Source organism: Carassius carassius, chromosome 5 (assembly GCF_963082965.1).
Source record: "Carassius carassius chromosome 5, fCarCar2.1, whole genome shotgun sequence".
Taxonomy (NCBI): domain Eukaryota; kingdom Metazoa; phylum Chordata; class Actinopteri; order Cypriniformes; family Cyprinidae; genus Carassius; species Carassius carassius.
The window spans coordinates 35628352-35639776 of record NC_081759.1 but is presented as its reverse complement, the minus strand read 5'-3'; the positions used below and the strand labels follow the sequence as shown (position 1 = coordinate 35639776).

Sequence of the window (11425 nt, the reverse complement as noted above, 5' to 3'; positions counted from 1 at the left end):
AGAGGGGGGCGGATGTAATCTTCTGTTTGTAATTATTAACGTGTTATTTGCCTGATTATTTATACAATTGATTCGATCAATTGATAATCTATCTAAAATAGTTATATATAGTTTAACAAATCCAATACATTTGCGTATTAAAATTACGTTTTACTAAACATATTTGGATACTTCCCCAATGCGATTGCCCGTAAGAGGAAGTTATTCGCTGTCAAAATAAAAGGCTTCGTAAATAACATTGGATATTGGTGTAGCTTAGTCTTAGCCTACTTGTTTATTATTATTTAAATTATTATAACAAATTGGATATTTGTGCACTTTGTAGTAAGTACTCTCATCGTTAGATGAAGTATGTGTTAAAACAGACAGCAATATGCCAGCGTCGTAAACTGAAATGAAATTGGAAACATGAATACATACACTATGATATTCCTGCCTATTTAGATATACACTTGTAATGTTAGCAACTGTCAGGTGATGCGTTTTTCATTTTACAATGCTTGATCATCTCTTTTCGGCATGGATGTGGTTTGGATCAAACCGTCCAGGTTATTGTAGTGGAACGTTTTTAATACTCCTGTTAATTTTGTCGACTTGGCTCTGTGGTATTCACGCCAGCCTAAGTTTAGGACCAGGCGGGGATTTTCCTGGATTTTATGGTAAGCAATGCACGAATGTACAGGACTATGATTCCAGATTCTAAACATTGAGCTCCTGATGTTTCTTGTGTTATGCAGATTTCATCTTCTACGCATTCAGTAATGAGGAGTTGACCTCATTTCTCTACAACATCACTCTGCTGCTGTGGCTCGGGCCCTGCCAGGAGAGAAGATGGGGCACTTTTGTCTTCCTAGCCCTCTCCTTTATCTCTACTGTGCTCCTTCCTCCTATTTATTCACTTTTTCTCTTTGTTACTGGGGATGAAGCCAGCAGGGTCAGTGGTTACTCAGCCATACACCTTGCCCTCCTCACAGCTCAGTGTCGGCAGGTGAAGCAGAGGAGAGTCTTGCGCTTTGTTCCTGTCTGGTCCTTGCCTTGGCTGCTCTTGATCCTCGACTTCTTCCTGCTTCCCGGTGCTCCTGGCCTGCTGCACTTTTATGCCATTTGCCTGGGTCTCAACTGTATCCTTTCTCTGCTCTTCTGACTTAAAGGCTCCCCGATGTCCAGCACACCCTCATGTCATTCCAAACCTGTTCGCTAAATATTTTAAAGAATGTTGATAACCAAACAGGTTTGGTTCCCGGTGACTTTCATTGCATTTTTTTGTCTATACAATGAAAGTCAATGGGAACCATAACTACTTGCTAACATTCCACAAAAGAAAGTTCTACAGGTTTGGAAGTACATGAGGTGGAGTAAATGATGACAGATTTTTAATTAATTTAATATATATAGTATTTTATGCAATTTTTTAAGAGTATGTAGAGTTAAGAGTATGTAGTTACATTATCATTATATATATATATATATATATATATATATATTACAATTCTTAAGTCACTCTTGCTGAGGCCCCTGGTTAGGGGTAGGAACCACTGCAGTACACTTTGCGGTATAAAATAATTTATTTATAAACTCATTAAAGTAATGCCCTTAATATATTATACAGACAATAATGAGTTTATTGAAATACTGGAGCAGATAGAGAAGCTGGGTGCTTGTGCCTGCTTGCCAAAATGGGCTTACATCTCAGTTACCTCTCATCCACACCTGCCTCTTTACCTCAACACCTCAATAAGGTTACTGTGAACTTTATGCTAATAATTCCTTTTCTTTTGATTAAATCACAATCTAACTAGAATGAATGAGCTTTATTTTTTGTTCTGTAATAGACCAGAACCATCAACCAGCAGATCCCAGTTGGAAGATCATTCTGCATGGCAGCATTCTGTGTCTGAGTGGCATCAGGAGCCTTTGATGGCAACCGATTCACAGCTGTTAGAGGAGGAGATGCTGAGAGCAGGGATACTAGCATCACTCCATGACGCACCTGAAGGTGTTGAAGACAAAGTGGAAGTATCCAAGTCCTCGGTGTCCTCTATACGGTTAGTACAAACTGTGCATGAGTGTTTCTTCAACAGTGATCTCTTGAATGCTGTTCGTCTATCTAAGATCCTGCACTTTCAGGTTGCAACAGCTAGAGAGGATGGGCTTCCCCACAGAGAAAGCTGTTGTGGCTCTGGCTGCTACAGGACAGCTGGATGGAGCAATCTCTTTGCTCATTGATGATCAGATTGGGGAGGAGGCTGTGGTCATCTCAAAAGGAAAGAAGTCATCATCAGCGTCGTAGCTCACTGATACTGCTTCAAATGAAAGCTGGATTATAAAGGATTGCTCTATATCATTCCATTATTTAAGCAACTGTTCTACCATAAATGAAAATTTGCTGAAAATTCACTCACTCTCAGGGCATCCAAAATGATGATTAGTTTGTGTCTTCACTGGAACAGATTTGGAGAAATTTAGTATTACATCCCTTGGGTGCCATAAGAATGAGAGTCCAAACAGCCAATAAAAACATCACATGACAGCCATGTGTCTCCAGTCTAACAATTAACATCTTGTGAAGGGAAAGGTTGTGTGTTTGTAATAAACAAAACTTTCATTAAGGCGTTTTAATATGAAACCATCACTTCTGGCAAAATGATGTGTCCATAAATCATAAGAACTGTTTTCACTTGTAAACGCTGCCAGATCTGTGCATATTTTGCTACTGATTCAGAAAAGACAACATCCATAGAAATAAGGTCTTGATGGATTTGCTTTTTGCTTCACAAGATGTTAAACGATGGACTGGGGTCATATGGATTACTGTGATGTTTTAATAGCTGTTTGAACTCTAAATAGCACCCATTCACTCCATCAATGAGCTAGTGACGTAATGCTAAATTTCTCCAAACCTGTTCTGAAGAATAAATTCATCTGTATCTTGGATAGCTTAACGGTGAGTACACTTTTAGCAAATTTGAATTTTTTTGTGAACTATTACTTTAAGCGAGGCATCGATCTTCAAGGTGAACTGTTACTGTGTATTTACTACTTCATGACTTGCTGATTATAGGTGGTGTGGAAAATGTATATATGTTTCTATTATGGTGTTGGCAGCTTTTATGATAAAAGTTTAAAGAATGGAAAAACACTCTGAACAGCAACCAAACTGTTCCAGTGGATGAGACATGGACGTTCCAAGAAACTTCTCCACGGATATGCTATCATTAAATCCACATTAGCAGACTGTCAGGCCAGGAGAGTCATGTGCATATGTCAGTATTTTAGTTAAGGTTTCTTGGCTAGAGAATCTTCATTAAAATATCACAAATTAAACATTCAGGTTTACGAGTACTGATAAAAACATGGATTGTCTTAAAAATAGAAACAAACAACAGTTTATTTCGTTTTAACATCAATTGGTAAGACTCTGCACACTGGCGAGACAAATTCACACAAGAGGCTAGAAATGGAAAAATACAGGTGACGTTACATGAATTGGTATACAGAGTAGAGAAAACATCAATTGCTAATAGTCATCTATAAATAATTAATACAACAATATTTATATAGGAATACAAAGACATAGAAAGGTATTGAGAAAGGAAACCTATGCCTCTGTTGTGCATGTAACTGTGATAAAAAGACATGCATGAAACATGAAAACAGAATTCAAGTTATATGAATAGTTTTCCCGCTTCCCCTTGTGCTGCAGTTGGATTTTGTGTAGTTTATTGTTCTATCTCCTCTAGCTCACACAATTGCACATTTTTATTTTATTTATTATAGGGTTACTTAATAATTGTTGTCCTGAACTAGAGGAGATACCTAAAATTTTATTCAGAACCACTTAAAATCATGCTCAAATGCATGTTTTAACAAAAAGATTTAAAAAAAATTGTTTTCACTAATTCAAATCTAGATACAAGTTTAGTCAGTTTAAAAAGTCAGAGGGAACCCAAGCCCAAAGCCTATTACAACAGAACTGTTTATTAAAGTTTATACATGTTTATGTCCTTCAGTTGTCCTTTCTCTTAAAAAAACAAAAACAAGGTGATTCTCTATCTACATAGTGCATTTAATCCAAGGAACAGAATATGAAATCAGTTTTATCACAGGGGAAAGTGTGGAGTTTGGCTGAATAGCAGAATTGTTATGTGCATTTTGTCATACAGTACATTTGCTGAAGTTACTATGAGCTCCTAACAGCAGCTGGAAAGACTAATGATATGGTTTGATGCTCTCCTAAAAAAACGTTCTTCATCTCCATCACATTTTGTACCCTTCTTTGCCCACAATTTTGTTAAACAATTACACAAGCACCAATACTGTTTCTGTATATCATATTTTAAAACGCTTCCTTTTTCATGTGAAACAACGAATTGACAAATTGATTTTGAGACTGATTCTACTCATCTGGTTATGTCGAAAGAGTGACACAACATATAACTTGCCAGAGGAGAGGTGCTAGGAACCTGTGAGTCCCATTAGAGGTGGTTAATTTATACAGCACCATTTGGTTTTCCCTGAGGTGTCTCCCCCTTCTTGACTAACTGGAATATTCCAAAGCGGTTGGACTTGTGTAGTTGTTGCTAGGGTTGCAAAGAAGTGGAACATTTCTGGTTAATTTCCAAAAATCCGTGGGAAAAATCATGGAAAGTTTCCAAAATTTCTGGAATATGCCTGAAATTTACTGGAAGATTTCCACCTTTTTGCAACCCTAGTTGTTGCCAGTTCAGCTGATTTACTGATGATGAAATTCAGATGGAAACGATGGCTTCGCTCTTTGGAATATGCAGACTACTTCCCTCGAACCCTGGTCTCAGCAGTGATTAAGGGAGAATTGACTCGGAAAGATGACATTCTTGCCCTCTTAATCCGGTAGACATCTGGAGACGGTGTGCCAAAGAGGCCATCTCCTGACCCTAGATCTGGTTCTGTTGAAGGAAGAGAGAGTTAAGACTGCTAAAGTGCTAATCTCTTACTCGAAATACTTTTAAGTGGCTAGTCACAGATATGCGGTTCATTCTAAGAGAAGTAGCATATGGTGGTATTATGGAGATCTTGTTTTACCATATTGAGATGAAGAAGGGTGGTAACAGGGCCCCAGACTGACTAAAATTGTTGCAAAAAATAAATAAAAATGTAGGGTAGGAACTATTAGTGATAGTCATGAAAAGATCTGCATGTAAAGTTACATAAAGATTTACGTTGATGTGAGGATGGATGCCCAAAACATGAACAAATTACTCTTACAAACCGGCTGTTATTAGCGGTTTGAATTATTATTATTATATATATTTTTTTGAATATTTCAGATTTGGAATATGTCAGAGGCTTAAACGAGTCTATTTAATGTCTGATTGTTCATATGCAAATTATAAGAGATTATTGTAGTTATAGATAAAGTCTCAAAATAGAGATCTGTTGTATAAATTAATAAATTATATTCAATTTTTTATTTATTTTATATATTTTTAAAAGTATTCCTGATTATTTTTTTAGCACCGTACAGTCCTTCTGTGAGGCAAAATCGACTGTAAAAAAAATAAAAATAAAAACTAAATACTTATTGTTAATATGAATTGAAAAATGATACAAATTGTTTTTTTTAAAAAATATTAGGCCCTTTTAAAACTTTGAATCAACTGTGTGGTAAACTTTGTATGGGAATGTAAGACAATCAATATTATATTTTATTTTTCCCTGAACAGGAATAAATATTCTTAAAAAATGCATGAATATATGGCACAAATACAATCGGGATCACTAGAACTCCCTGGTTTATACAACATCTGAGCAAGAGTCTTTATCAAGCAATTCCAAAATCTGACAAATAAGAATTAATTTGGCTCTTAAAGGGTTAGTTCACCCAGATAGCAAAATTATGTAATTAATAACTTACCCTCATGTTATTTCAAACCGGTAAGACCTCCGTTTATCTTTGGAACACAGTTTAAGATATTTTAGATTTAGTCCGAGAGCTCTCAGTCCCTCCATTGAAGCTGTGTGTACGGTATACTGTCCATGTCCAGAAAGGTAAGAAAAACATCATCAAAGTAGTCCATGTGACATCAGAGGGTCGGTTAGAATTTTTTTAAGTATCGAAAATCCATTTTGGTCCAAAAATAGCAAAAACGATGACTTTATTCAGCATTGTCTTCTCTTCCGTGTCTGTTGTGAGAGAGAGTTCAAAACAAAGCATTCTGGATATCCGGTTCGCGAACTAATCATTCAGTTTACCAGATCGAACTGAATTGTTTTAAACGGTTCGCATCTCTAATATGCATTAATCCACAAATGACTTAAGCTGTTAACTTTTTTAATGTGGCTGACACTCCCTCTGAGTTCAAACAAACCAATATCCCGAAGTAATGCATGCACTCAAACAGTACACTGACTGAACTGAAGATGAACACCGAGCCGAGCCAGATAAGAAGAATCGAGGAGCTGATGATACTGCGCATGTGTGATTCAGCGTGAAGCAGACTGACACACAGAGCGCCTGAACGAACTGATTCTTTTGGTGATTGATTCTGAACTGATTCTGTCCTAGTGTTATGAGCGCGGGTAAACCGAAGGCTTGAATCAAGGGCAATCATCGCAAATGACGCCATTACGTTGAGCGCAAAAGAACCGGTGAACCGTTTTCTTCAACCGGTTTATTGAATCGAACTGTCCGAAAGAACTACTGGTGATCCGAAAACCGATGCAACTGGTTCTTGACTCGTGAACGAGTCAGTCTTTTGTTCACTATCTGGCTCGGCTAGGTGTTCATCTTCAGTTCTCTCTTCACAGCAGTTCAGTCAGTGTACTGTTTGAGTGCATGCATTACTTCGGGATATTGGTTTGTTTGATCTCAGAGGGAGTGTCAGCCACATTAAAAAAGTTAACAGCTTAAGTCATTTGTGGATTAATGCGTATTAGAGATGCGAACCATTTAAAACGATTCAGTTTGATTTGGTGAACTGAATGATTAATTCGCGAACCGGATATCCAGACTGCTTTGTTTTGAACTCTCTCACACAATAGACAAGGAAGAGAAGACAATGCTGAATAAAGTCATCGTTTTTGCTATTTTTGGACCAAAATTTATTTTCGATGCTTCAAAAAATTCTAACCGACCCTCTGATGTCACATGGACTACTTTGATGATGTTTTTCTTACCTTTCTGGACATGGACAGTATACCGTACACACAGCTTCAATGGAGGGACTGAGAGCTCTTAGACTAAATCTAAAATATCTTAAACTGTGTTCCAAAGATAAACGGAGGTCTTACGGGTTTGAATCAACATGAGGGTAAGTTATTAATTACATAATTTTGCTATCTGGGTGAACTAACCCTTTAAGTGCTGTCTTTTAGTGGCCAATTTCCACCTAGTGATTTCTGAGTCTGGAGCCCTGTGGTATGGCTGTGTTTTCGGTGGGTAATGATGGCTCTCCAATCACAGAAAGAAGTGGGTAAAATTTTAACTCGTAATTCAAGGGATGTTGGTTCAAACTTCAGAAGGGGTGATTCATGAATTACTAGGGTGATTTACTGCGGTTCCCATCATCACACTGCATGCTTGAGGGAGGCACTGAAACCAGGTTGTTGCAGCAGCTTTATCTCCATAATAAATGTAGCCTACTGTAAGTCACTATGGATGGGAAAGCATCTACTAAATACCTAGTAGTTGCATATCAACTTTATGAGAGGTAGTAACTGGGAAACACTGCCGGAGTCTGGCCCTGGATGGAGTCTTTTTTTGGATTCATTTGATCCTTCCTGTGTGCTGATCTTCTAACTTGTCAGGAGATGGCAGTAGATTGACTCGCGAGACGAAGGGATGTGGGCATTACCTGGCCAGATGATCGCCTCCAGCAGCTGCACCCTGCGAGCCAGCAGCTCTAAGTCAGCCTGCAAGTCTTGGAACTTCTTCAAATTAAAGTCCTATCAAAGATCAAGAGTTTTTGACAAGCATGGTGGGGGGCTGGGCTTGTGGATGGCAGGTTGAGTACTTGGCCCCTGTCCTCCGCCAAACTTTGCTCTTCACTGGCTTTCCAAAGATGTTGTGGGGTAAAAGATGCACTGAAGTCTCTGAACCCTGGTCCTAAGTCCTTTAAAATGAACCTAAATCTACTTCTGGCCTCCTACTCACCATGGATACCGATCATAGTCTCGAGGATTAAAACCCTCTCGGCTAAGATCTTCAGGGCCTCGCGGATTTGGTGTATCCCATCCCCCTGTGGAGATAGATACAGCCGTCAAGGTATTGGGAACAAGCCAAACAAAAGCGCCCGCCAAGATGCTTAGTCATTCTGTTAATCAATTACATTAATCTCAATCCATTATCGTAGTTAGCAGGTTAAGTTCTCAGCTCCATTCACTACAGAACTCAAGTTAACTACACATCAGATTTAGCTCTGCCTGTCTTTTCTCATTCTTTTCTTCTATGGCCATGCTGTAAGTCTTGACTAAAGAGCATGCATTTTTTTTCTGACTCCAGGCCAAAGGCTCCTTAGAGCAAATCAAGACCAAATGTTCAATCATTTTAGATTTAAACATGCTTTTAACATTCCCAGTACACTCAGACTATGTTACTGAAAGACCAAGAGGTGAGCAGCTTCCTTCAAACTAAAGATATGTTAGAGTCATCTGGACAATACTTGCACTTAGTTGACTATGCATACATTTCTTTAGTCTTTAGTCTGCTCATCTCAAGGTAAAAGATGCTCTTATACCAAAGCCACCATAATTAGCTCACACTGAAGACATGTCTATCAGATACTGGTGTCCAGACAGAGCCAGTTAATCATTTTCACATGTTAAATGCCTAATGAATTCTGATCATCCCTGTTGAAAAAAACAGCATATGCTAGTTATGTATGTTTTGAAGCATGGCAGCTGGTCCTTATTTGGTCATGAGCTGGTTTAAACTGGCTTAAACCAGCTTGCGACCAACTAAGGACCAGCATAAACCAGCTCAAACCAGCTGCCATGCTTCAAAACATATCTAACCAGCATATGCGTTTTTTGTCAACAGGGATTTTAAGTTCATGGCACTTTAGTTGGGTATCAATAAAGATTTCCCGGTTCAGTTCAAATCTGATTCTCTTGGTTTACAATTTCACTCAATTTGCAGTCAAGAAATTCTCAATAACATGTCTTTTTGAACTATTTATGAAAAGAACTGGCTCAAATTAGTCATTTGTCTGTAAATAAGACTACACTAATCGAGTTTTATGTTTGCGATTCATTAAAAAGAATTGGTTTGTGAGATATGCGGTACATTTTTCATCGCATAAAAGTCATGTCTTCTTTAATCATACTTAAGTGGTCAAATTATCTGACTGCTTTTGGCATGGTGCTGAGTATTGTTGAAAAGCAGACAGACAACCTTCTATCTTAATTACATTACTGAAATATTAATAGGAAAATCTATATTTCTACCCAGCCCTACAAAGAATCAGTATGTGTGGACATCAAAATCTAATCGGAAATAGAACCTAACGGAAAACCTTTGTGCCCTTTTACAAAAAAATCTGCTGAAATATTTGGTTATGTGGCTTTAGTAGGCATTTCTTGAACAGTGTAAAGAAACTTGTCACATAACATACATTCTACAGAACACAGACCCAAGCACAAGCACACGTTAGAAAAATGGCATTATTGATGAACTCAGGAAAGAGTAATGTTAGTGCCTGTGAGAGCAGGAGGTAGTTCATCTAGCCAAATAAAACGGCAAACAATATATAATATTTCTTCCAAATAATACCATAATCATTAAGAGATGTAAGTATGGCTATGGTCCAGAAACTTTCTCCACGGTATTGTATGAGCGCTGTGAAGAGATTAATCTTCAAATAATTGTATGGTCTTTATACATGTTACATATACATCTCTAAGGAGTCTACATAACAGCAGAGAAGCTACACCTATAGGATTTAATGAAATTATCTGTCTTATGATTAATAACACAAATCTTCTGGGTTCGCCAGGGCATTCAGAAAACCATACATCAATTTGCTATGAACTAAGAGGCTTTTAAAGCCTTTCACAAAAGATCGAGTATGATAACGTAATGCAATTAAGCAGAACATTTGTTTGACTAGTAATTGCTCAGCGCTACGAAACTCAAAACTGAATGGTTAGATGTAAGTTGAGGAGGCAAAAGAAAGATCACAAGCACCGCAATGAGATGGGATCATGCAGCAATGCACTGTGGGATACTGAGGGATAGCTGTATCCATCCACACATCCATCCACACACCAAATCCTTGCAAATGATAAAATGTAGCATTTACACAACACACACAATGCAAAGAGTTGCCCCCCTGCAGTTTTGACCCAGCGGTTTGGTTGCTGGGCTACCCATATTAATCAATTTACAATGGTGTACACACAGAGGTTATATCAATAGTACAACATTTCCTCTTTGTCGTAACAGCATGACAAAGCAAAGATTTAACTTCTCTGTGTGTTGGGTATATGCCAGAGTTGGTAGCTAAGAGACTGGTGGCTGTGAAAGGCAGCCATGGAGACAGTAAAGGAATCAGCTTTAGAGGACAGGGGAAACACTCAGAGACAGCCCCAACCACCAACCAATTGAAATCAACAGCATTAACAACATCACTGCACATTCTGAATAGATTATGCCCTTGTAGGCTAACATGAGACTAGTTCAGAACTCCCCTTTCGACCGTAAGAAGCCAAAAACTGGTCTCAGATCAGCCATAAAGGGCAACCTCTTGTTCAAAAACATATGGAAACAATACCAGTGCACACAAAACCAAAGACATATAATGTGCTAACAGTGAGTACTGTAAGTAAGCAATGAACAGCATTTGTGGAGCAAATCCTTTCAGTGGAGTTTTCATTCGTTCTTTAAGTCGGCTTAAATTTTTCACAAACTGAAAACATGAAAATCAGTCTGCACCTATTTATCAAGTTGAAAACTTCACTGATAGATTTAACGTGACTGTTGATGTTAAAACACAGATGGATGGCAGGATGAGCAATGAAAACCTAAAACCAAGAACAACAAATTCGTCATGGCAAATCTCTTACGTTCAATTCGATCTAGAACAACGATAAGCAGGTATAAGGAAAGAGATTGTTGCTGCATTAAAATCAATGCATTTAAACAGTGAATGACATTATCCCTGCACTCGCGCGCTCAGGGACTGATCATTTCTCTCCCATGCGCTCTCCTGCAAAGGGAGTGAGTGTGCAACTAACAGGACCCCTGATGGGCTTGTCTTACCGGAAGACCTTTCTCCCCTGGCTCTCCTTTAAGTCCTGGTGCTCCCTAAGAAGAAAAAGTGTCAGTAATGATCTATTTCTTATACAAAGTTACTGTACGGCTTCAGAAGACTTACTGGCTCTCCTTTGAACCCTCTCTCTCCTGGATATCCAAGAGGTCCCTGTGGAAGTAAATTAAGGGTAAGAACTG

At 38.3% G+C, this 11425-nt stretch overlaps 2 protein-coding genes across 6 annotated transcripts in view; one reads left to right on the top strand and one right to left on the bottom strand.

Moving 5' to 3' along the window:
• Positions 1-208: 208 nt before the first annotated feature.
• rhbdd3 (rhomboid domain containing 3) lies at positions 209-2526 on the top strand. The gene is made up of 5 exons (XM_059550954.1): positions 209-659; positions 738-1121; positions 1610-1739; positions 1833-2045; positions 2128-2526. Exons 1-5 carry the CDS (start codon positions 497-499, stop codon positions 2288-2290), a joined length of 1053 nt encoding a protein of 350 aa, XP_059406937.1. The 5' UTR covers positions 209-496; the 3' UTR covers positions 2291-2526.
• A 2110-nt stretch (positions 2527-4636) lies between these two features.
• Positions 4637-11425, bottom strand: part of emid1 (EMI domain containing 1) — a 66019-nt gene continuing 59230 nt past the window's right edge. For 3 of the 5 annotated variants that reach the window (XM_059550951.1, XM_059550949.1, XM_059550948.1), the window contains exons 13-16: positions 11352-11396; positions 11237-11281; positions 7833-7923; positions 4637-4925 (exon numbers count right to left, since the gene is read on the bottom strand). In XM_059550951.1, the coding sequence (XP_059406934.1) occupies positions 4789-4925; positions 7833-7923; positions 11237-11281; positions 11352-11396 (318 nt within the window). In that variant the 3' untranslated portion in view covers positions 4637-4788. Of the gene's footprint in view, positions 4926-7832; positions 7924-8131; positions 8217-11236; positions 11282-11351; positions 11397-11425 lie in introns of all 5 variants that reach the window. The other 2 variants (XM_059550952.1, XM_059550950.1) reach the window with 1 other exon arrangement.

Coding starts and splice junctions, on each gene's coding strand:
- rhbdd3 (XM_059550954.1), top strand. CDS start 497: ATGCTTGATCATCTCTTTTCGGCATGGATGTGGTTTGGATCAAACCGT. Junction 660..737: donor GGATTTTCCTGGATTTTATG/GTAAGCAATGCA, acceptor TGTGTTATGCAG/ATTTCATCTTCTACGCATTC. Junction 2,046..2,127: donor TCCTCGGTGTCCTCTATACG/GTTAGTACAAAC, acceptor CTGCACTTTCAG/GTTGCAACAGCTAGAGAGGA.